General features: G+C 36.6%; 3 protein-coding genes across 3 annotated transcripts; 2 read left to right on the forward strand and 1 right to left on the reverse strand.

The window, feature by feature from the left end:
• On the forward strand, nt 4183-8250 carry LOC109723124 (F-box protein SKIP14-like). Its single transcript, XM_020251345.1, has 2 exons — nt 4183-5663; nt 7146-8250. The coding sequence occupies exons 1-2, from the start codon at nt 4752-4754 to the stop codon at nt 7608-7610; spliced, it is 1377 nt and encodes a 458-aa protein (XP_020106934.1). The 5' UTR covers nt 4183-4751; the 3' UTR covers nt 7611-8250.
• On the reverse strand, nt 11867-14178 carry LOC109723061. The gene is made up of 2 exons (XM_020251271.1): nt 13921-14178; nt 11867-13094 (listed from the first exon to the last, which is right to left on the reverse strand). The coding sequence occupies exons 1-2, from the start codon at nt 14108-14110 to the stop codon at nt 12136-12138; spliced, it is 1149 nt and encodes a 382-aa protein (XP_020106860.1). The 5' UTR covers nt 14111-14178; the 3' UTR covers nt 11867-12135.
• Nucleotides 14352-18754, forward strand: LOC109723060 (cytosolic Fe-S cluster assembly factor NBP35). Its single transcript, XM_020251270.1, has 3 exons — nt 14352-14519; nt 14674-14775; nt 17604-18754. The coding sequence occupies exons 1-3, from the start codon at nt 14477-14479 to the stop codon at nt 18500-18502; spliced, it is 1044 nt and encodes a 347-aa protein (XP_020106859.1). The 5' UTR covers nt 14352-14476; the 3' UTR covers nt 18503-18754.

The following is a 25600-nucleotide window of genomic DNA, read 5'->3' on the forward strand; positions in this document are numbered from 1 at the left end:
TGATTTGCCTTATTTTTAAAAAATAACTTAATCAATCATGATTCAACACAACCAATGATGTACAGAAGTGACTTTGTTATTACTTGAAAGTGAGCAAAATCAAATACCTTTTACTCTTTCTATCAATAAAGGCTAAATTACTTTTGGTCCTCAAACTGAGTTGCATGATATTTTGGTCCCCAATTTTAACTTATTATAATTTCTGCCTCAAAATTTCTAAACTGTTATAATTAATTCCCAAATTTAATTTACTGGACTAAATATTTATATATTATAAATATAAAAGTAAGGGATAATTATCTATATACCTCTGAAAACTTTAAAAATATTTTATTTATCCCTATTTTTTTTCTTTTCAATACATCCATTATATATATGTTCCTCCGTTATTCCAAAATACCCCTATAGTTACCACCCGCTAAATTAACTTGTGTTAAATATAAGTTAAATATTTATTAGAGTTAAAAAAATCAAAATGTCTCTTTTGCTCTAACTTAACAGCAAATAAGAAATATTGGTGATGGTAGAAAGCTATATTTGAAAAGTCAAACAATTAAAATACTTTTTGTATCCCTAACTTAAGGATAAATAAGAAAAGTTAGTGATGGTGGAAGGGTATATTTGAAATAATAGTAATTTCATGTAGATAACAGCTATTGTTAATAATTTATTAACAGAATTTAACTCTAGAAATATATTTAAAATAGGTTGGAACGTAAAAAAATATTTTCAATATTAGTTTTCTAAAAGGAGCAAATCAGAAAATCGAAAACTTTTTAGAAGTATATAAGTAATTGCCCCTAAAAGTAATATGACAGTGTTGTGATAGACGACGCGACAATAATTAAGATGTCGGACCACTTTCACATTACCGACACTTTAATACTTAGTCAACTAAATTAAATTATAAAACTTATTATAATAATTTATAAATTTTAAATAAAAAATTATAATAAATAAAAATTTAAGAGCTGAAATGTCACAACAAGGTAAGCATTTCTTTCTTACTTTTTCACTTTATTATTACTTATTACTTGCTCATGGGTACAAGATTCTTCACCTAGTCATTATAAAAAATTGGGGCAAAATCCACACAAAGATAGCATGACTAGTAAGGGTATGCTTGGTGAGTTGGGCTATCTCTTAAAACAAAGTTGCACTCAATCTCTTCCTTCCACCATCTTCTTCTCTAATTCCTTCTTTCCATCTGCATCCAAGCTATTCTAGACCAATATTCCACCCATCTTTTTAAAACATAACTATTTTGTCCATGTATGTGTAACTTGTTTTGTTAGAGAGAGAGAGAGAGAGAAATACCAACTGCAAAAAAACTATAAAAAGGATACAAAAGGGTGTTAGATCTACCAATCTAGTTTATGTCCTTGAGGACCTATTTGGTCCCACTTTGATTTTCATTCTCAAAATAAAAAACTAAAATTAAAGCTTTTTATGTTGTTCCGACAATATTTTATCGGACAATATTTACCGTCTGCGGCAAAGCCAAATATATTCATTCTTAGGCAGAAGTTCTAATTCGAGATCTAGATTTGATTATTATCTTAAAAAATTCGTTGTAAATTTAAGCTTATTTGGATAATTTGAATCCAATTAGTAGTTCCATTGGTTAATTAAGTTCTTGCAAATAGGTCAAACCTGGCTCCTAACTAAACCCAACTACTTAGCCAAATTGGATTGGGTCAGATCGGGTTGGGTATTTGCTGCAGAGCCAAACCGCGTGAGGGATACGTATGAGTCAAAAACTTGCGGAGCACACAAGAGATTATAACAGCACAAAAAGGAACCAATAAAAGCTCGCCACGTCATCAACTAGGTGCCGTGGTAAAGCTAATTTAGAATCTCCAACTAATCCAAGTTTACGCACTAATCATAGCCCATCTCAAATCCAACGGCCAAGATCGACCGCGTGATCCCGTGGGTGGGGTACACAATCCGATAAGGTGGGCCCGCACGATCACGCCCCCGCGTGCCGTTGCGTCATTCCAACGGAGAAACTATTGCCTACACCCGGTTTATGATTCATCTCATACACCATTCCGGTGCGTCATTCCAACGGAGAAACTATTGCCTACACCCGGTGTATAATTACATCTCATACACCATTGCTAAAAAAATCTGTAACAAAGACTTGAACATCTAAAATCCAACATATAAAAAATTATGAGCTTAAGACATTTAATTTCTCATAATTAAAATTAATTAAATAATTATCAATTGTATTTATTGGATCAGATTTTAATTTTAAGGTGGGAATTATATAAATATATTTAGAAAGTATCTTAACTATAGGCAATTTTGAGATAGGCTTCATTTGGGATTGCTGTGAGATTGTATTACGTGTGGTAAGAAAGTATGATAGAAAAATACTTTATTTGTTTCCGTACGTAATATTGCATTATGTATATCGCGATGAGTTTGTTACTATATATTTTCTGCGATTCCACCGGAGAACGCAGAAGTATATCTCTATATATTTTTTCTTCAACTCTATTTTTATCTAATAGTGTTAGATAGACCTCAATACCAAATTAAGCCATAGCTTCAGAGCACCCTCAACTTATAATTTTTTGAAATCAAGTAATTTTAGTTAAAAATTTTAAATTTTTTTTCAAATTTATTGATAATTTTATAAATTTAATAATTTCAATCACATTTTAGCAAATAAAACTAATAAATTAATGGTACTAATAAAATTATTATATATGATAAAATTTTTACTTTTATTAAAGTTTCAAATCAGAAAAATACGAACTTAAAGAGGGTCTCAACTTAAAAAAAAAAAGTTGAGAAGTTTAGAATATCCCATAGTTGAGGGGGTCTCCACACAATTTATTTTTTTCTTTTACCCCACTATGATCAAAAATTGGATACGATTTACCCCACTATAATCAAAAAAAGTTTGAGGCTTATTTCGAAAATCCTTTACTTAAGGAGATCTCCATACTTTTATTTGAAAAAAACTTCAAATACCACTCCTTGTGATTTCATACTTTCTTATTTTAGTATCCTATGATTTAAAATATATCGATTTAGTGCCCTGTGATTTTATTTTTATCTTTTTATTATAGATTCTATTAATTTTTTTTAAAATTAGTGACAAAGTTAAAACCAAATGGTATTAAAATGAATACTTGATAAACCTAGGTGGGGTATGTGAAGTTTTTTGTATATAATTTAACAAAATATTAACGAAAAAGTTGACCAAAAGATAAAAATAAAATCACAGAATACTAACTTGATACACTTCAAACTATAGAGTACTAAAATGAGAAAAAAATGAAACTATAAGGGTGGTATTTGAAGTTTATTATTATTAATTTTTTTAGAAAAAACTTCAAAGACCCCCTGTGATTTTGTAGTTTCTCACTTTGCCCCCATGCAGTTTAAAATGTATCAATTTGCCCCCCTGTGGTTTTGTTTTTATCTTTTCGGTAGCTTTTTCATTAATATTTCATTAAATTATATACAAAAAATTTCATCAAATATTTATTTTAGTATCCTTTAATTTTAACTCTATTACTGATTTAAGAAAAAAAAATAATGAAATTGATAAGAAAAAGAGAAAAAAAAACCATAAGGGCATTAAGGGGGCATATTGATACATTTTAAACCGCAGAAGAGCAAAGTGAGAAACTGCGAAACTACAGGGTGGTTTTTGAAGTTTTCCCTTTTTTATAAGGGAAAAAACCACTGCAATCTAAAAATGGATACGGTTTACAAGGTGTAAGGGTACACAGGGTGCAGGAAATAATTTCACCACCTGTAGGCTCTGGGAACCGACACGTGGCCACCGCTCGCAAACCCCGATCCTATTCTCCCGAAACGCCCCCCCGCCCCGGGATTAGTTAAATTCTAGGTTGGCCCCCTCCCCCGCCTCCACGCTTCTCCCTCGTACTCTCTCTCTCTCCTCTCTCTCTCTCTCTCTCTCTCTCCCCCCTCTCCCCCCTCTTTACGGAAGAAGAGAGAAGAAGAGATCTTTGCGGGGTTCCAAATCGCGGAGCCCCTCCGATCCTTGGTCGCTTTTCCAGGGGCGATTCGGGGCGCTAGAGTCGATTTCGGGCTCGTTTTCCTCCTCCGATCGGTAGGGTTTTTTTTTTTTTTTTTTTTTTTTTTTTTTTTTTTAATCCAATCCACCATTATTGTAACCTTTTCTCTCACTTTTGTTTTTTAAATCTTTTCTTTTTCGTCCGCTGAGGATGATATATATGTATGCCTCTGGTGTTTCGGTGGGATTCGGGATCGAGTTTTGAGTCGATTGATGAGGAGTTTTTAGGTGTTGAAGGGGATTAAGGTCGGGGGTTTTATTCGGAATCGTGTTTTCTCCCTCCTTTTTTTTTTCCCAAATTTTTTTGCTGTAGTTATTCGTCGTTTGATTGATCAAATCTCTAAATCTCTTCGGATTCGGGGAATCCGTGATCAAGAGGCTCGGTGAAATTTTTGGTGCTAGGTTTTTTGTTTGCAATCGAAAATTGAGGGTTTTCTTGGGGAGATCTAGGGTTTGGATTAGGGTAGATGGTAGGATAAAGATAAAAAAGAGGGGAAAAAAAAGGAGAAATCTGCTGAGAAAAAAAGAAAAAAAAAGATCTACAAAATTATTGCCTTTATTCTTTAATTCGTTGTATTTGATTCCACAAATACCACCCAAAACAGAAAAAAAAAGCAAAAAAAAAAAAAAAAACCAAAAAAAAGGAGAAAGTCACTACACAGTTTTTGAAGAATTGGTGGATCGGAAAATGGCTGTAAATTTCTCATCTTGTTCGGTGCTGCCAACTCCAATCCGTGGGGACGATGATTGCGCCAACTCAATACGGAGTGGTTGGGATGCTTTTGGTAGCTCCTACCAATCTGGATGGAAATTTGATGAACCTAGCTCTTCCAGAGGGAAGAGAGAGTGGGGAGAAAGAGATGATTATCGTGATGTGGTCGATCGATTGCCGTCCGACCCCTTTGGAATGAACCTGGAGACCACTTTCACTTCAGCATTATCTGGTTGGATCGGAGATGTAAGAATTATATCTAATGAGTATCAAATGGGTGTTAATCACCTTGATCCGGCAGATCTCTTGCCATCTGATCCCTTTGGGATGAACCTTGAAACCTCCTTCACTGCAGCTATTGCTGGCTGGATTGGAGATTTCAGGGCTATACTTGGTGATTATCAGCTCGGTGGTGGTAATGATCTTTTTGCGGGCTTGAGTTACTACTGCAATAATGCTTTGCTGGTACCTTCAGCAGTCCAATTGAACTGCGAAGGTCATCGTGATGGGCGGGGAAGTGCTTTTGAACCTGTCGTCAATCTGGAAGTGCTTTCCAGCTCTAAAGGTCCTGAACTTGGAAAGGATGATTGCGACGAGAGTATTCCACATGATGGTTTGCTTTACACTCTTGGTTATCTCGAGATTCAAGATCGCCTCTCAGTTGAAAGGGTCTGCAAGACTTTGCGCTCTGCCATTCTGAATGACCCCCTTCTGTGGAGGTGTATCCACATACATTATGAGTTGGGTGATAAGTTAACAGATGATGGTCTTGTGCGGCTAACACAGAAAGCCCAAGGCAATCTGCAGTGCTTGAGCGTGGTGGGATGCCCAAAGATCACTGATGATGGTCTGAGGCATGCACTTGAGAATTGCCCAAATCTTAGCAAGGTTAGTATGAAATGTTTTTGGTGACAGCTAATGTTAATTTTATTTGTTTAGAAAGTCATTTAGTTGGCATGATTGCTCTCGAATCATTTTGCTTATCTTCATTTTGCTTGAATTTTCTTGCAAAATTTTGTATTCACTGTTTTGTTTAAAAATGAAAATTCTTTGTAGTGCTTATATGTTTCCTATTATGTTTAATTGTTTCCATGTACTTTGTGTGGTGTGTATACCACCGCAATATGTTGGCTAAGGGGCTGAATCGGGTAATTAAATTAATAGGGCTGTTTGAATGATTTATCTCTTGCTTTGAATGCGTAATGTAACAATCAGACTATAGAAACTTAAGGTTAAAGTGAAGTTTATTTGCGGCTCCAAGATAAACTACAGTTCCATATTGGAAACATGGGCTTTCCTTTGGTCTCATAGGTTCTTCTGGTCTAATTTATTAGAAATAGACTCTTTAGGTTTAATGTGAAGTTGGACTATTTGGTAAAAGAGATCAGTTACTTTGACAATCATGTACAAGATACAGAAAACAGTTTACCAAGATTGGCTCTTTTAGCTTCTTAAGATGCACCAAGTTCCGAAGTCATGCGGAATTTTAGGACTGGGTCTCCTGTCAATGCATGCTATTATGCTTTTAAGTCTTTGTGTAGTCATTTAAATAACATTGACATCTAATCTGCATGCTATTATGCTTTTAAGTCTTTGTGTAGTCATTTAAATAACATTGACATCTAATCTACAGGACAATGTTTTGAATAGGATGATTGGGATAAGTTAACTGTTCCCAGATATTTATCTATTTTGTCGATTTGCCATTTGTGTTATAAGCTTTTAGATCATATTATGCCTATGACAGAAAGGGCCCCAGACTCCCAAGGCACTGATTAGATCTGAACTTTTGTGAATGTGAAAAATGCTTCTTGCACATCAGTAGTTGTTATTTTTTAATTCAAGATTCTTTTATTCCGCAGACTTATTTTGTTCTTATGATTACTTTTGTGCTTCTTAAAATCCACACATCTAATTATTTTTGAATTTTCCTGCATCGCAGAATGTAGTAACATAGCATGACTTGTTCTTTTAATTACTTGATTTTTGTTTATGTCCTCTCTTTACGGCTGATTACTGAAACGTGTTGGACTGTTCCTTTTGCGTATTTCCATCATTCTGTTCAAAATATGTTGGATGCTGAAAAGGACCAATGCTTATTTGTGTTCCTCCTTAATGCATATTTGTATCTTGAAGTGATCTACTAAAGTCATAGGTATTAAATTGAAGCATTCTTCGCTACCTGCCTTTTAGCTTGTACAGCTTCTTGTTCTGCAATGACCTTTTTTTAAAATGAATTTATTTTGGTCAATCTCTTCTCATCACTGCTGAAACAAACCGGACTGTTCTTTTTGTAAATTAACCATTTTCTTGAATATTTTTGGATCTTATTATTGTATGCTCAAGTAATAACATCTTTTTATGATGCAGTTGAATGTGTCCGACTGTGTTAGGCTCACTACAGAGGGCCTCATCGAAACCCTAAAAGCTTTCAAGACTCGAAGTGGTACGGGAATAAAGCACCTTAAATTGGGCAGGCTTTTGAGCATATCGGAGAGCAACTTTGAAGAGCTGAAGCTATTATTAGGCATGGACCAATCTCATCAGCTGAGGTCTTCTACTAAGCAGCGGTTCTATCACAAAGAGCGGTCTTCTTTAGGGTGTTATGACAACTCTGCTCTCGATATTGAGATTTGTCCCAAGTGCCAAAAGCACAAGCTCGTCTACAACTGCCCTCTGGAGACCTGCAGGCAGAAAGGGCCAGAACTATGTAGGGCTTGTGATTTTTGCATTGCGAGGTGTATACAATGTGGGAAGTGCATCAAAGACGGCGAGTATCAAGAGACATTTGCTCTTGAACATCTCTGTTCTGGCTGTTTATTATCAGAACAGTAGTTGAAGATTGGATTGAAGAGGTATAGCTTGGCTATGATTACGACAATCTTTCGGTTTATCTTTTCCATATCCAAAATTTCAATGAAAAAAAAAGAAAAAAAAAAGATGATCCAAAATCAAAAAAAAAGGAAAAAAAGGAAAATCAAGAGTGATGAAGAATTGGCTGGAGACCATTTGTCTTTTGTTCTCACAATCAGCTCTGAGCTTGATTTAGCTGGTGGCATGTACTAGGGAGAGCAAGTCATATATCTGCTTCGAGGTCGGTATCACTTGCGGCTTGTCTCAGATGTTCTATCCTTCATTCGAATCTCTTAGCAGAATCATCGACGCTACCCATACCTCTTGCCTCGATTATATCCTAAAAAGATGTGTGTGGGTCTACGTTGTCGGTTTGAAACTGTGCAATATCCATAAAAAAATTCAAGTGTTACTCATACGCCTTTGATGTTACGCTCATGCATCTTTGATGATGGGGCACAGCGTTTTCCTTCGCTTTTCTGTGAGGTGTCTGTGAGGAGTGATGTATAAGTATGTATTGTTATTAATGCCACTTGTTTGAAATGTACCAATAACAACATATACTTCATGTACTGTTCTGCTTTATCATATGGAAATTTGGCGTATTAAATAGCAATGTTTATAGAATCGTGTACTGTTCTGCTTTATCACTGGGAAAATTGGCTTATTATTAAATAGATAATTTATGGAATGTGGGAGAAACCCTTTTAAGGGTTCTCTAGCGCTCCGAGGTGTCGAGGGTTCTACAGGATATTTTAATCTATTTCACCACATATTTGTGCTCTAATTGATTCTTGTTCATAATTTTTTATTCATTTGGATGACTTAATTTGGTTTGAAGATGTGGGGAAAACTTCAAAACCTTCCCGTGGTTTTGCACTTTTTCATTTTAGTATCCTATAGTTTAAAGTGTATCAAGTTCATATCCTGTGGTTTCACACTTTTTTACTTTAATATCCTGTAGTTTAAAGTGTATTAAGTTAGTACTCTGTGGTTTTATTTTTGTATCAAGTTAGTATCCTATGGTTTTATTTTTGTATCAAGTTGGAACCCTGTGATTTTTAAACCACAAGGTACTAAAGTGAGAAATTGCGAAACCACATGGTACTAAAGTGAGAAAGTGCGAAACCATAGGGTACTAACTTGATACACATTAAACCACATGGTACTAAAGTGAAAAAGTGCAAAACTATATGGTACTAACTTGATACACTTTAAACTATAGGGTATTAAAGTGAGAGAAAAGTGAAACCACAAGAGATATTAGAAGTTTTCCCAAAGATGTGAACGGCTGAATTCAGACAAGTTTTTAAAAACTCAAACCGGTCTTTGAAAACACAAACCAAAATCAAAATTCAAAACCGAAATTAGAACCTGAAATTTGACTACCGAAATTAAAATCCAAATCCAAACCCGAGACAGTTGGGTTTTGGAAATCCATGCCTAAAACCCAATCTGGCAAAAAAACTGAAACTGGAAACTCCAAATTCGAAAGCAATTATTTCACCTAACCAAATTTCACAATATATCATACTCAAACCTAAATTTGCAAAGCACATTCAACTTTTTATAAGTCGTCAAGAACCAGAGTCAGTAGGGCTTTTATTTTTTTTTCCTACTCTCTGTCGATCAAATTTAGAAAGTGTTTGTGCACGTAGGTTTAGGAAGTCCCATTTGCAACAACTAAGGAAGCATGGACGTAATGTATTTTCTACTAAGATAGCAATGCCCCGTTACATAAGGGCTTGGTGGTGGGTAGCAATGCCTCGTTACATAAGGTTATCCAATTATACCGACCGTCCCTAAAGCAAGTGACAAAGAATTTGATGGTTGGTACCCGAGATCTAAGTTCGAATCCTAGTTGATTCACATTTCTAGCTAAATTTATTTCTAAATGAAATAAATGAAGCGGATAGCGTGTTACCTATCTCTCAAAAAAAAAAAGAAAAAAAGAAAAAAAAAGGTTATCCAATTACTTTCGCGGAGATGCGCGGTGTACTCACTAAATGAAGCGGATAAAAAAAGGTTATCCAAAGATTTCATACGACGGAGATGACGCCTATGAGGTTTGATGAATATCTTCTATAGGCGCATTTGTTTTAGACACCTTCTAGGGTATGCATACATTATTTCATTATCCAAGAAGTTGGAAACACGTGCCTCCTTAGCGTCTGTTTGGATCCTTGTAAAACCACTCCGAAAAAAGAAAATATTGGCCTCCTTAGCGTCTGTTTGGATTCTTGTAAAACCACTCCGAAAAAAGAAAATATTGGAAAAATAATATTTTTGTTGTTTGGTTGTTTGTAAAAAAAAAAAAAAAAGTTCAGAAATATTTTTTTTTACAGATTCTAAGAAAACTGCACATTTTCGTTTTTCGCTCTTCTTGAATGGAAAACGAAAACTTCGCGCTCAAAAAACACGGTTCAGGCGACGCGTCGAAAACTTCGCGCTCAAAAAACGCGATTCAGGCGATGCGTTAACACACGGTGTGGACCGCGTGAGATAGAGGCCCACAAGGGACCTAGAAGTATTATATAATTACATACTTATTATATAATATATTTCAAATATTTATTTATAAAATAATAATAATAATAATAATAATAATATATAGTATAATAATTATTGTATATTAATAATATATAATATATAATAAAAAATATATAACATTTATTTATTTATTTATTTATTTTTTTCTTTCAACCAAACAGTTGGAAAATTATTTTATTTTTCTACAAACCAAATATTAGAGAGCGTAAAATTTTTTTTCCTCCAATTTTTTTTTTTACAGTTTTACGTGGAACCAAAAACACTGTCAGTAAAATTGCAAAAGTGCACGCGGGAATCAACCTGTCACTTTAAGTTTACACAGTGGGCTCTTGTCATGATTTTTGTTTGGAGCTAACAAGTTATATTCATTGGTCTGTTGAGTACGTTCAATTTGCTTGTTTTGGCCTTTTAAATACCTTTCATTAGAGCAAATCGTAAGTGAAAAAAAAAAAGAGAAAAATCTTTAATGTTGAGTGGTACTTTCTTCTTCTAACAATGATCACATGGCTGATGATTTACAATAAAATTAACATGCCAACCAAATACAGAATTATTGCCTATGCGATTAGGAAACAACGTTTACGTGGGAAAGATATGTCATCAAATACCGTAGATTTGATCAAGATATAACAATTAGATTGAAATCATTACATAGTAAACAACAACATGAAATGCAAAGTTTTTTTTTATTTTATTTTTTTGAGAGATAGGTAGCACCCGTTTCGTTTATTTCATTTAGAAATAAACCTTAGCAAAGTTGTACAGCAAAAAGAAACGGCGAGCAAATTATTTACTATATTTCTTCCGGCAAAGTTCTTTAACCATCCAAAAGTTACTGATCTTCATCTTCTTAGACCGCGCTGATGGGTTCCTTTCCGATTATTTGTTAGACTTCTTCTGGCAAAGTTCTTTGAACCATCCGAAGGTACCATTCTTCATCTTCTTGAAGCGGGCTGACGCCGACCGCGCCCCCTTCGAGCCGTCCTTTCCTTTCTTTCTGTCGTCGGTCGTCGGCGGTAGCGGGGAGTCCGGAGTGCTGTCCCATTGGTCGGCCCACGACAGCCCGCCGGCGTAGCTACAATCCATCTCTCCCCCTGCCTCTCTCTCTCAAACTTGTTTCTTCCCCCCTGCTATCCCTGCATTCAGAAGAGGAAAGATGATTGTTAAGATACCCCAATTTAGGAGAGTTTATTTTGAACCATTCATTCCTTTTGCTGTATTTAGATAGGAAGCAACTACTCTCCTTGTTTCATTCAAGGGAAGGGCCTCACATAATTGCAGCACATAATAGTAAAATAAATTGGCACCTCTTGATCACATTAGTGTCTTATAATAATCCACCTAAAGGAATGCAGTTTTCCGAAGATCAACCAAAGATACTCTGAACATGTCATTTTCCACCGTCTAAACGGTGGAAAATTGTCCTCAAATTATACCCTCTTAAACTTAAAAAACAGAAAGAAAAAGAGACAATTGAAGACCTGTCAATAGGTGATTCTTAAACGGCTCTAATCATAAAGTTGACCATCAAGGAGAGAAAAAAATAAAACACCGACAAGATGAGTGAAAAGTAGACACCAAATTATAATAATAGTTCCTTTCAGCAAACACACAAGCAAACCAAGCCAAACTTCGATAAAAAAGCTCTTCTGATTCAAGCAATCAGAATTATAATTAGGAAAGAGCACTTGAAGGAAAAGAACGGGAGCATTAATTGAAACATTCGATACTTGAATATGTTTTTTTTTTCTGAATTGTTGCATCTTTTGGATTTAATTGCTACATCAGAATACATGGCTTTGATCAGATCATCAATTTTGACCAGATGAAGCATTTACACATAGAAACATCATCAACCATTTAGGCTCAATAAAAGAATTATAATTCTGGGATCTGCAATAATTCTGGGAACCTGTAGATCCCACAACATCAGCTAGGGAAACCATCCTTCATCCTTTCACTTGAAGAACTCAACATGGCCTCCGATATCCCTGCACAAGAGCCTTGCTTCCGCAGCCAACTTTCGGCTTCTGCCGATAACCATGTTGGTCAGCCCATGCCTCGGCTTTGGCTCGTAGGCTCGAGCCTCTTCTTCCCTCCCCAAAAGCACTTCTTCCCTAGCCGGCACCACATTCCCCCACCAAAAATCACATAAAATGCTATAAATAAGCTCCCAATAAGCTCGATCACGGAAAACCCTAAACAAACTACTCCCATTTGGAGTCCAACAATAGAGATCAACCCATTCCCTATTCATAATCTCCATTTGTCCTTGAACTTGTGGCATGTAGTAGTACGGCATGGCATCCCAGGGAAGCGCAAGTTCGGGCTTCCCCTTATTATAAGGGCACTTCACTTCTAAAATCCCACCATCCGGATGAAACCCTAAAATTCCGTCCGGAGAAGCTCCCAACCAGCCGAATTTGGCTTCTGCATGAACTGCAAATCCTAAAAAGCTCACCTCACGGCCTGTGATGCTTTTATACTGTTCGATGGCCGGGGCCTCGTGGAGGATGCCCCAATCCATGGCTGCTCTTGCAGCTGCTTCGAATGAGATGTCTTCTGGTGTAAATACTTTCTGATGCCAAAGCTCGGAGCGGCGGTTGCCCCTCCAAAACCCCAAGGCGGTGCTGAAAGTGCTGGTGGTGAGCTTATCCTTGCGGAGGGCGAACCATTCATCTGATCGTTGGGGCACATCCGATGATGTGAGGTGGGCCGAAACTGCTAGAGGTGGAGGATTTGCAAGGACAATCGATGAGGAAGGTTGGGAGGATTGAGACAAGGAAATAGTGCAGCTCCGAGCGATATATCCTTCAAAATTTTGTCTGGGTGGTAGGAATTTGGAAGCCGCAAAATACGCACGAGCCATTGCAGCAAAGGCTGGGTTTGGTTGAAGGCCCCTGATGAAGTTATTAACTGTTTGATGGTCAGATGCAGGAGATCAATAGGGAACAAGTATACAATCATCTCAAGAGAACAATATCTTGTTGTCTAAAATAATGCAAGGAAGTTCCATTGATTACGCAAATTGGAAAAGGAATTAGAAAGTTATAACTAGAAAGACAAGCATCTAAAGGGTTTACACCATCCTGTGTTGACCTGGCAAGTAAGAAAATGCAGTAGTTGCCTCAATGACTTGCATATAAGAGCAAGAATAAAGATGACACCAGAGGCAACATGGTCGGATTCTTCGCTTGCTTCTAAGACCGAGAGGTGTTTGTTTGGGTTAAGAAACATCTTGCATGGAGAATGCCCCTAAGGCAAAGCACTGGATCCCAAACTTCCCAGCATTCGAAGAACCCATGAGGAAGCAAACTTCAAATACTTGCCAACCAATTGGTCGGCAACGGATTCATGCGTTTAAATCTCAAGAGGAGATCAAAATGGATATATCAAAAGATATTTCAAAAGGAATCATCTAAAGAGAGAGGGAAAAAAAAGGGGGATTTTTGAGCATTTTTTTTTCCATGACTTTATTAGAGGTTAAATTTCATCTATTTTGCGCATGCATCAAGCAGAAACTGCTCAAAAAATAAAAACACTCGAGGGCTCTAGTTCATAGTAGCCTATAATTGAGGGGGTTTCTCCATGCATTTTACCGAAGAGAAGCATTGGCATATAGTACAAGTAAAAGAACTCTAATGCAGCTCAAATAGTTCAAACAAACATGGAATTAAAAAGGAGAAAAAAAAAAAACGAGATGAAGAATCGGGGAAAAGCTTCGATCTTTGGCATTTACTACCTGAGCGGAGCCGCGGCGCACCGCAACGCGGCGGAGTACTGCGTTTGGAGGGCCCATTTGGGGCTCGGAGAGAAGAGAGGGGAAGCGCTCTTCGAAGGGGAATAGCGTCGAACACATGGTGGGCGTTTGGGTAATAGCAGTGGGAGAGAGGCGGGGGGGCTACGACTACTCCTAGGGCTCCTCCTCTCATCGCATCGCCTCTCTCTCTCTCTCTCTCTCTCTATAAGCGCACGCTTTGTTGACCCCCGTTTAGTAAACGAAGGAACGGGGCACCGACTCTCATGAGGAGCGAGGCGTAGGAGGGCAAAAAGGAAAGCTCGCGTCTTGACCGTTTGATCTCGATCGGACGGGTACGGTTCCTTGGTGCACCGGGTCAAATTTATGTTTTGGTGTTATAAAAGGGAGGATGTTGGCTCGAAATAAAATAAAGTTGAGGGGGCCATCGTACATTTTCATTATTCGTTCCATAATCTCAAGCGTCCTCAATTTAGCTGAGGAGTTGATCGGGAGACAAAGCGCGAGAAAGAGAGAGAGAGAGAGAGAGAGAGGGAGAGAGATGGAGAACGGGTACCATGAAATCCCCGAGAACGCAAACGAGCGTATGTTTTCCCTCCTCTTTTTAGCTATGCAATTAGCTTGGGTTTTCGGAGATTTCCTTCTTCTTCTTCTTCTTCTTCTTCTTCTTCTGGGTTTTAATCATTTGTGGTTTTTGTAATCTTATTGAGTGGTTTTGTTTTCCGTTCTTTGTTTTAGATTGTCCGGGGCCTCAGTCGGAGGCAGCGGGGAAATCGGATGAGTGCGCCGGGTGCCCTAATCAGCAGATATGCGCCACTGCTCCAAAAGGCCCTGATCCTGGTAACCAAATCTTTTTTTTCGAAAAAAAAAATCATATCTATTTGATATTAGAGTTCGAGTTATTCGAATCCTGCAAAAAGATGTTTTGTTTGATCAGTTTGGTGGTGAAAATTGTTGTAGTTGAGTTTTTGTCCTTAAAAAGTTGTTTTTTTAATTTTTTTTTTTTTGTTTTTTTTGTTATAGAGAGAGAATCCAATCGGTATTTGGCTATTGATTGTTCATATTTTGGGGTCTAATTTATTCTAAGGATGGTTTTTATGGTAGATTAGAGACGAATATAAAAGCTTAATTGTTTACTGGGAAGTTTGTAAGATATTTATGAACTGAATTCTTTGAACTTGATTGGTGGTGACTTTGAATTTGCTGTTGTGCAAGGACTTTAGGGGTTTATAGAAAAGAATTTGATTGCTTTGGTATTAAAAATCCTTTGGTAATTTTAGTTATCTCCCTACAAGTTGCCTGTTTGACTTGTTTTTGTTAGAGAGAGAGAGACAGAGAATTCAATTTCCCTTTTGCCATTGAATGTTTGTGTTGATTATTTTATGGATAGCTCCCATGGCAGATAAGAGAAAACTATATAACTTTAAATGCTTCCTGGGAGGACCTAAGATATGTATGTTTAGGAACTAAATTCTTTGAGCTTAAAAAAGCTGATGACTTTCGATCTGTTGCTGTGCTAGGACTTTAGGGCTTTCTAGAAAAGAATCCAGAATCTATATATTTTTGGATGAAGTATTTGAATTTGTAACAGAAAATTCAAGTGCATATAATGCCTCTCAATTTCTTTGCTCTCTGGACTGATTGTTGAGGTATTTTTGTCCGAATGCTCTGTTGGGTAAGAAGACCAAGAGGTCTTGTTTTGGTTCACTGAAGAGCTAATCATGATGATACTGTGGATATATGTAGAAACTCGATGATGAGCTTACTTTGACGAACAAGTTAATCATCTAGCTATTTGAATAGCGGAGTTAATTGAGCCCATATGTGTTATTATGAATAATGCTTTTGCCAGTGAGTTCATGGTAATCAGTGATGCAACCTGCATGTTTTAAAACTATTTGTAGCTTGCATATTTGCATCCAGTAATTTGAGTCCATGTGTCTCAAAGGCAAGTTTCCTGTTATTTCTGATGCATTCTAAATAGTTTCCCTTCCTCTTCTCTAATATTGTTCTCCCTGTTGTTAATCTCATTGTTGCTGACATTTTTGCATCAAGTAACTTGAGTTCATGTGTCTAAAAGTCTAGTTTGCTGTCGTTACTGATGCATTTTAGAAGGTGGCCCTTCCCCTTCTCTCTCTCTCTCTCTCTCTCAGATTGCCATATAGTACGGTATGTTTCCTTTTCCTAGGAGTTAACTGGCTCACCCAGCATTATTAATTATCTTTGTTTGCAATTTACTTTTTAGGGCTGTCTTATTGGTTTATTTGATTTTAACTTTTCTATCAGTTTATAGGATTTATCAGGGATCATAACTCACAACAGTAGTAAAGTTATTGTGCAGTAATTAAGGCAGAAGACTCAAACTGGAATATTGGGGATAGAAAGCGAATAATAGTATTGCCTTCATGTATCCTAGCGTATTAATAGATAGTTGCTGTCTCACAAAAGATAGATGAAGTGTGAGAAATGTTTTACACCTTGGCATATGGATGAATACTTGTGTTTGAACCTCAATTTGGCCGGAGGCCTTGAATTCCCTTTTTAATACGAGAGCAATTTTTTAAAATCTTAGTGTTGCAAAGGATTGTTGTTTGGTTTGATAATTTTGTCTGATGCTTTTGTGACCGACATTTCTGTTAGCCAAATGTAGAGTGAATACATTGAATGATCTGATGATTAGACTAAGAACTGTTGCTAAGTTCGTTCCTTTATGGGAGAAGGTGAGCATTAGGTTATTCCCTAGAATTTTGTCTGAGGATCTGGAAAACTTGAATCTTTCCCGATGAAACTAAATCTTTAAACCAGAGGGGACCTTATGTATGAGGCAAGGATTTAAGTGCCGTGGCACGGGGTTGTGCCGGAAACTTGCCGGCACGGTACGGCACGGTGCGTGCCGAGCCGTACCGATGCGTGCCGGTCAAAAAAATTCTTGTGTGCTGATATATAATAGCATGAAATATTTATTTTCTTTAGCAACAAAATATTCTAACTATTTATTATGTCTTTTTATTACATCTTTTAAACTTTATTGAGAAAATTACTTACTAATTTAAAGAATAGAGGGCTTTGAGCTGTGCCATCCGCACGGGGTCTGTATCGTGCTGGTATCTTGTTGGCACGGTACGGCACGGTGGATACGGCCCGTGCCGACGGACACTTAAAACCTTGGTATGAGGTATTAGATGGAATATTTCAGGTGTGATATGTGTCTATACGTGGGTCTGGGCTATATCATGCAATATTCTATTATAGTTAGCCTCAAATCTTTATTGATCTAAATCAAGCATATACTGCTTCTTGAACATGTGGAGTAGCTCCATGTTTCAGTTGCGAGGCATATTGGAGTACAGAAAGGAACAGTTTCACATCTATTTTTCTGCTATTTTTCAATGCATGAGGCCTATGTGTTGCTTAAGAAACACTTCCCTTGATTCCGCATCGGCAGAACTGAGAAAACATCTGGTCTTTCTTTTTAGCTTGTATGCTCACTACGTAACTAGTATTCTTATCTGTGCATCAAATTATAGCACCTATACTGCCTGTGACATAGAATTTGTGTTAAATGTTCTAATTTTCCTTGAAATGCTATCTCCTTTATTCTTTAAAATTACTACAAGCTGCAATGCTATGGTCATATTTTGATTGAATTTTTTTGACTTTTGATATAGACTTGGTCGCGATAGTGGAGCGAATGGCTACCGTGAAGCACAAGATACTGGTGCTATCTGGCAAGGGTGGGGTTGGCAAGAGCACATTCTCGGCCCAGCTCTCCTTTGCCCTCGCCGACACGGACTACCAGGTCGGCTTGCTCGACATCGACATATGTGGTCCCAGCATCCCCAAGATGCTAGGACTCGAGGGCCAGGACATCCACCAGAGCAACCTCGGCTGGTCCCCGGTCTACGTTGAGTCGAACCTCGGTGTCATGTCCATCGGGTTCATGCTCCCTCACCCTGACGAGGCCGTCATCTGGAGGGGCCCACGCAAAAATGGGCTCATCAAGCAGTTCTTGAAGGATGTTGACTGGGGCGAGCTTGACTATCTGGTCGTCGATGCCCCTCCCGGCACCTCTGATGAGCACATCTCGATCGTACAGTTCCTACAGGCAACAGGGATAGACGGTGCGATCATCGTGACCACTCCGCAACAGGTGTCCTTGATCGATGTGCGTAAGGAGATAAGCTTTTGCAAGAAAGTTGGCATCAAGGTTCTGGGTGTCGTGGAAAATATGAGTGGATTAAAGCAGCCACTTTCTGACCTTAGGTTTGTGAAATTAGGTGAGGGTGGAGGTGAGAGCGATGCAACCGAGTGGGCGTTGAATTATATCAAGTCGAATGCACCGGAGCTACTAAATCTTGTTGCTTGTAGTGAGGTATTTGACAGCAGTCAAGGGGGAGCCGAGAAGATGTGTGGGGAAATGGCCGTCCCATTTCTTGGAAAAGTGCCGATGGATCCGCAGCTTTGCCGAGCAGCCGAGGAAGGGAGGTCGTGTTTCGCGGATCAAAAGTGCAGTGTGAGCGCGCCGGCACTGAAAAACATCATAGAGAAGCTTCTTCACTCACAGTGAATCATGAATACTGAGAACGTTTGAGCCTGTTTTACCTCTTTATCTTTTTTATTATTTTCCTCTTTAAATCATGTTGCTTGTGTGAGAAAGTTTTGTAGATGTTATACATTTTGGTTCTGTGTGATGGATGAACTAGTTGCAGGGGAATGAAAATCACAATCCGCATTTCTGTACTCGTGCGTCACTGTAGAGCTCTTGTTATTCTCCTAACTTAGTATTGTGGATCTAAGTTGTATAGATTATTAGTGTACTCATGTGGGGTTTAACAGAGATAGCACAATCAGTTACTGTTTGTGAACTGATCCCAGTGCTTGCAAATTCAGCTATGGAAAGTGCTTATGCTCGTGGATACAGTCTCTTCCAAAAGTATCATATGATTGCGCAACTAAGCTGGAAACCAAACAGAGAAACTTGCCACTCCAATAATATCTATTTGTATACTCACTGGGGCCGATAGAACTATTGAAGTGGATTTTCCTCTCTTATATAGCCTGGTCTTTTCTTTCAGCTGTTTCAGATTGGAGTTCGAAATAATCTTCGATCTGATGTATGGTAACTAGAGTTTACAATTTGCAGTCGAAATCACTTCTCATTGTTGTCTTAGTTGGTTTAGATCCATTCAAGATAAACCCGGCAAAACAGATGATGAGTACAACATGCTAAGTAATAGTCCCATCAAAAATAGGAGTGGGTCTACCATATGCTTGGAGACTTGGTCTCAGAATCCCGTCTTGTACTTTAATTAACTCATGAATAAGCTACATAGTTTTTCTTTAAAAGGAAAAAAAAAGAACTTGAAATATTTACTAGTTTACGCAATATTCTTTTGGATATGTATATATATATATATATATATATATATATATATATATGTAACTGCAGTGTTCTTTAGCATGTTTATGCACACATACACACACACACCAGAGGGAGGGAGGGAAAAGGAAATAAATAAATAGAATATCTAGTTGAAGCCCACAGAGATACAGGAGAGAAAAGCTGATCTAATCTGGAAAGAAAATGTAGCAGGTCAGATAGATGAAGTAGCACAAACAATGCAAGCCAAGAGAAGCATAGCAGAAGATGCTGCATCTTCTTCCTCACTGAAGCAACTCCTCTTGAATTTGCATGCCTTGCCTTTGTTGCATGGAAGCCTCACCAGCTCTTGCTTCGCATCTTTTCCTGCTCTCACCTCACCCTCAAGCTGCTGCTTCTTCTTCTTCTTCATAGAGTCTTGCCTTCTAAGATTGGACTCCGATGGCTTGTAAACCATTCTCTCCTTTTCCTTTCAGGTTACACAACCAGAGAGAGGTAGTTTGCTTGTGCACAGGAAACAAGACCATTTGGTGTCCTTTTTATAGAGAACAGATGGTAACAAGATGCCATATTAAAACCATTTCATTAATTGCCCCTTGTTCTTCATGGAACTACAAATCCCCTCACCAGTAATTTAAATGCCATGTGTAGCCAAAGCTGATAGGTCAAATCACACTGATCATTTTGATTGGAAATTTTGTCTTTAACTGTTTGGCATCTGAGTCCATGAAAATTGGCCAGGATGTTGGTTTCGGTGCACAACCCAATTCTTAAACCATTTAATCTAAACTAACTGTGGCAGAAGAGGCTACCAGTCTTAGTGTGATTCTTTCTTTAAATTTATTTTTTTGATTTATACCATTCAAGCAGGTGGTGTGCAAAAGTCTAAATCATTATCTTTAAAACACAAACAATTTAGTATAAAAAATACTATCTGTACATTCTATTATATTATCTGTTATAAGTTTTTAGTATTCAAACATATTGGTTTTTGAATGATTGGAGTATGAAATTTACACTCTACCGATAGGTATACAAGCAACGCTGCTCTCAGAATAACAACATCCTAACTAACAAATAGAACTGGCGAGATGCACATGATTGGCATGTTACGTGGGCCGACGCCGAGGCATGCCCATGTGGTGTTGTTGATTTAAATTGTATGTTTTATCAGTCTTTAATAAACTTACTAACCCCTCTCTAATCATTTTTGGAGAACCCCCCTTGGATTCTGGTGGTGCCCACTTATTAGTGGACCTAGTTGCAAATCTTTCCAAGTGGCAGGGCTACATGAAAGAAGTAGCAATCCCCTCATGTGCTTTGCCATGTGAGCCAGTGTCCTTGTGTGGCCTCATCTCATCTCATCTCATCTCTCTCTCACATTATTAAAATAACCCAATTAAACCCCCATTTAATATGCATGCTTCATCACCCAGAATCTATCTATTTGTTGCTGCTCACAAGACATATAGTTTGTTAATAACATGTAACATAGTAGACAAATTAAGGGACAATTAAGGCTTAATTCGTTATGTCATTTCCTGAATTAACTAACAATTACACAGTTGTGGATCTTGCGGCTGATGAGAAAATAAGCTTGCGAAGTTTGAAATTGATTCAAGTCAATGAAGAACTGGCAATCCTTTTAAGATTGAAAAGAGCTCTCATTGGGCATTAACTTTTTTGTTGGAAAAATTCGATTACTGGAAATAGGGGAAGCTAAATCATTATCTTTAAAACACAAACAATTTGTTGGAAAAATTCGATTACTGGAAATTTTAAATTTTGTACAATTTTGAAATTTAAAAATTTTAATTTTATTTCAAATTTAAATTTAGATTTTAAATTATTTTAAAATAAAATTTAATAAAAATATTAATTTATGCAAACATCGAAAAAATTTTGCCAAACAGCTTTTTAAAATCACTTCAGAAAAATCGCTTTAATCTAAACTCAGCAAAACGATGTACAGCTTTTAACAAAAATCACTTTTCCAAACCAAAATCACTTTTTCAGAAGCTAGGCCAAACGGGCCCTATATATGTTATATAATTTTAAAAGTTATATATATTATTATTATTATATAATTTTAGAAGTATGGTTCCAAGTGAACCACAAGACGCCACGTGGCACAGTTTTATAAAAGGTTTCATACCTTGAGAATGATATTGTTTACTGTGAGTTGAAATTAAGTTAATTTATACAAATATTTTAAAAAATATTTGTATATGAGGTTTCGTAATCTTTTTGTATTTTTGCATAATTTTAAAATAAGTAATGTGCAACTTATTAATGAAAAAAATAAAAGTTAGAAATCATAATTAATAAATTATCTAATAATGATTGAATGTCCATTAAAATATAAATTTTATTTAATCATGATTTAAATTAACTGAATTTAATTTGGAAGTTACAATATGTTGCTTACGTACACATAATGATAATTGAATGGTAATTATGGTGGAAGTTTAATTTGAGTTAAGTGGATTATTATAGTTATAAAATTAATAAATTTTAATTTGGGAGTTAAAGTTTGGTGCATTGCATGGGTTAGTTACTAGTGATAATAACAATAAAGCACAAAGAAATTATAGAAATCATGCAATTAAGAACACCAAGATTACATGGTTTGATTGAAGTCTACGTCTGGGGCCAGAGTAAGAAGAAGCTTCACTATAAAGTAGTTAAGAGTATAATATTTTCTTCAACATCACACCGAAAATGCTGCTTTCAATACAAGAAAAAAGAAATTAAGATTGAAGTAATCTCATCAAAAAAACCTCGTTGGAACAACTCTAACACGAGATTGAGGGAACCTCTCCAATCAACTTTATCCAATCTTCTCCTCTTGATTGAAATACTCTCTAAGCCTCTCCTATTCTCTTCTTTTTTGGTGGCTTCTTGGAACCCTAATTTTCTCTTAGAAGCTTTTTCCGAATGATCCTCTTCAAAAAGTCCTAACTAGGGTTATACTCAATCGCATGCATAAAGGCCCAAAACTCAAGGTTAAAAACCGACTAGGACTGTCGAATCCGATCGGTCAGATCCGCAAAACCAGCCCGAGCATTGCAATTGGTCAGAAACTTTCCGATCGATCAACCCCAATCTGATCGATCGGATGGTTCGAAACAAGTATATGAAGCCGATTCTGACTGGTCGGATTTTCGATCCGATCATCTGACCAAGGGACCCCAACACTATTCTCATTTGTAAAAGAAGTTCATTTGCCTGGCCTATTCCTTCTGTTATATATATGTTGTTAAACCTTTTAATTCATGTAATCATAAATGTAATTAATGTGAAATTATATTGACAATTATTTTGTTGTTATTTTTCCTCTTATAAGATAAACATCTAACATAATAGTAGTAGTGGTCCTCAACATGAAAGGCCCATAGTGTGGAAAATGGGATGCTGGGTTGTGAGAGAACACAGTCACAATGGTTGGTGGAAGGGGGCTCTTAAGCCTTCTAAGACTCTTCATCCATTCCCTGTACACAAATTGAGATGTTGACCAGACCCTAGTATTAATAGCATAATTGCCATGTTACCCAACCACACCAACTGATTGGGGAAGAATAGGAATGGTGATTCAGCCTAGTTTGTCAGTTTCAATTATCATCCTTTCCTGTATAAGTTTGTTGATTCGTCGCCGAGTGCTTGTGTGACTTTGCTTTCGAAATAACTTTTCTATTTTAAAATATAGAAGCTCATATGATCAAGTATATGACTGGTTAATAAATATTTTAGAGTAGGCGTGTTCGGTATTACTGAGCTGTGAGCATGCACAGTCCGTAGACTTCGACTGTAGGGAGAAAGCTTAGATGATAATAGAGATCCCCAGGTCTGTCATATCAAACACGCTTTTTTGCTACGATGGAAAGTGAATATGAGATTTTAAGTCTTAAAAGCAGAAACTCAAATTTTCACGCTATCTAAATAGAAGTCATGAAGAAGCTATTAATTTTTTTAAAAGAGGAAGGTATTAGTACTATTTTTAATAGCTCTGCTAGTGAAAAAAATCCCTAATGCACTATTAGTCCTCTCTTTCTTTTTAATAGTAACCTAGTACTAAGTGATAGCAGCTTTGCTGTCCCATAGCTAATCTAAATCATTGGCCTCAAAGAGTAGAGGAAAATATGTTGATGTTGAATAATCATTAATCAAAAGAATCTCTTTCTCAAAAATAGTACTATCAATCAATAATCATTAATCAAAAGAATCTCTTTCTCAAAAAATAGTACTAAAATAAGTAAATAATTATGAGTTAGTTTTGTCTCTCAATACCTAAGAAACAGTAAGCAAACTGCCACCAATTAATGGTTGGTGGAGTAGTAGTTTTTTTTGAACAATTATCCTACTATAAGATTAATCAGCCGGCGACTCTGTGGGGGAAACTATGACATGTAGCGGGTCCCTGATAAAGTGTTAGTGGAGTGTTTTTTTTTTTTTTTTTTTTTGGTCTATTCGCTTTTTCGCCTTTTTCGAGGCTGTGCTGCCTCATCAATATAGCTTAGTTCATCATCTAAATGAATGAAACTGATAGCGTGCTATCTTTTTATCAAAAAAAAAAAAATTATCCGAAGCCGAGCAATACTCATGGTCATAGTGTTCAATGCTTGTTTGGGTGGTGACTTTCCACTCATTGTTACTCATATACCAATTGCAGGGAGATATGGAGCAATGGGGGACAGATAATGAGTGACCTCCCAGAATTTCAGGGCTTGTGCTCATAACTTTTTTTTTTTTGTGATGATTATTAAAAAATTGTTTCTTAGTTCATTGAAAAATCTAGTCATAGCACATCAAGAATACTGTTTTCCACCTGTTAGAGGTTGTATATTTTACCTTATTGTGAACATCTGAGTGTACTTTTATGTAGAAAATTGCTGCAATGGCTTGGGTAAATTTTTTTTCTAAAAAAAATAATGTAACAGATAAGGTGTTCTAACATTAAAAAAAAAAAACAACTTATGATAGTGAGTTTTGAGATGTTTTGGATAGGAGAAGTTATTGGACAGATTTTAGCCTGAGCTCACCATCACTCAATTATTAGTGTTCTAAAACATAATTTTTAAACTACCGAATGTGATCTAAAATACTTAAAAAGTTTGTACATAAAAATCATAAATTTTTTATAACTATTTTCTCGTGTGACGAAGGAAAGAAAAAAAGAAGAAGTGTCGATTTTGCAAGTACTTAATGCATAGGTAAAAAGCTTTCAAAAATTAACGTCTATATTAGATAAGCTATTTATTGGTTGTATATCATATTAAAACCTTATAAGATCATTATTTATTTTACAAGTTTAAATTATTAGAAAACGACATTTTGAATATGTTATATTCAACGTACTGCGGACCATGTAATGATGTATGGTGCTTTGAAGGTACCTTCCTCACATGATCTGCTCTTCTGGGCATCAACAGATTATGATGTAATACAATTGTAAAAGGATTTGAAGGTAATACCATTGTAAAAGGATTTGAAGATCATTTAATTTTTTGATGTTTAAAAGCTTGAAAAGAGTCTAAAGAATTAGTTCAACATGCATATGCGTGTGGTTTTATTATTGAAAACAGCCAATAGGTGATTTAACCAAAATTGAGCTCATGCTGAGTTTGATATTGCCATAAACAAAAGGTGTGCAACTCCCTTAAGATTTAAAATAGTTCTTTATGTAGGGTAGATATATTAGGGTTAAACTTCTTAACCCAATTATAATATTTTAGGCGGTGATTAGGCTTAAAAAAATTAAAAGAGTCAAGCATGATGAGTGAATTTTTCGGAAGTGGGACATCACAGTTGATATCAAAATCAATCACCAGATGAAAGTGTGAAATGTATTTTGACTGAGCTAGCTAGGGTCATGCAGCAGGTAGAACGTCGCTCTCTGGTTGACGACTGTTGTAGGTGGAGCGCGGCTCCCTACAGGATCAGCAAAGGTTAGCGAAATGAGCCACAAAATTGGCTGAAGTTAGCTAGATGAGTCTCACATCATCTAGCGCTCGCGAGTGTACTTGCGCATGACGAGGATATCGGTGCTTAAAAGAGAGAAGAATGTAACATTTCCGAAATTTAAAATCGTTTTATATACAGGATATATTAGGGCAAAACTTTTTAACCCAGTTATAACATTTTGGACTATGCTTAGATTCAAAAGGTAAGAAAATCAAACATGTTAGCGCTAAAATAATTCTAAAATAGACAACTCTATGAAAAGTGGGGCGTCATAGGGCGCGTACGTAACGCAACTCGCTATCGATATTGCTAAGGCTTTTTGAA

The sequence above is a fragment of the Ananas comosus genome, linkage group 17 (genome assembly GCF_001540865.1).
Source record: "Ananas comosus cultivar F153 linkage group 17, ASM154086v1, whole genome shotgun sequence".
In the NCBI taxonomy this organism is placed as follows: domain Eukaryota; kingdom Viridiplantae; phylum Streptophyta; class Magnoliopsida; order Poales; family Bromeliaceae; genus Ananas; species Ananas comosus.

Coding starts and splice junctions, on each gene's coding strand:
- LOC109723124 (XM_020251345.1), top strand. CDS start 4,752: ATGGCTGTAAATTTCTCATCTTGTTCGGTGCTGCCAACTCCAATCCGT. Junction 5,664..7,145: donor ATTGCCCAAATCTTAGCAAG/GTTAGTATGAAA, acceptor TTTATGATGCAG/TTGAATGTGTCCGACTGTGT.
- LOC109723061 (XM_020251271.1), bottom strand. CDS start 14,110: ATGAGAGGAGGAGCCCTAGGAGTAGTCGTAGCCCCCCCGCCTCTCTCC. Junction 13,095..13,920: donor TGCGCCGCGGCTCCGCTCAG/GTAGTAAATGCC, acceptor ACCATCAAACAG/TTAATAACTTCATCAGGGGC.
- LOC109723060 (XM_020251270.1), top strand. CDS start 14,477: ATGGAGAACGGGTACCATGAAATCCCCGAGAACGCAAACGAGC. Junction 14,520..14,673: donor CCCCGAGAACGCAAACGAGC/GTATGTTTTCCC, acceptor TCTTTGTTTTAG/ATTGTCCGGGGCCTCAGTCG. Junction 14,776..17,603: donor TCCAAAAGGCCCTGATCCTG/GTAACCAAATCT, acceptor CTTTTGATATAG/ACTTGGTCGCGATAGTGGAG.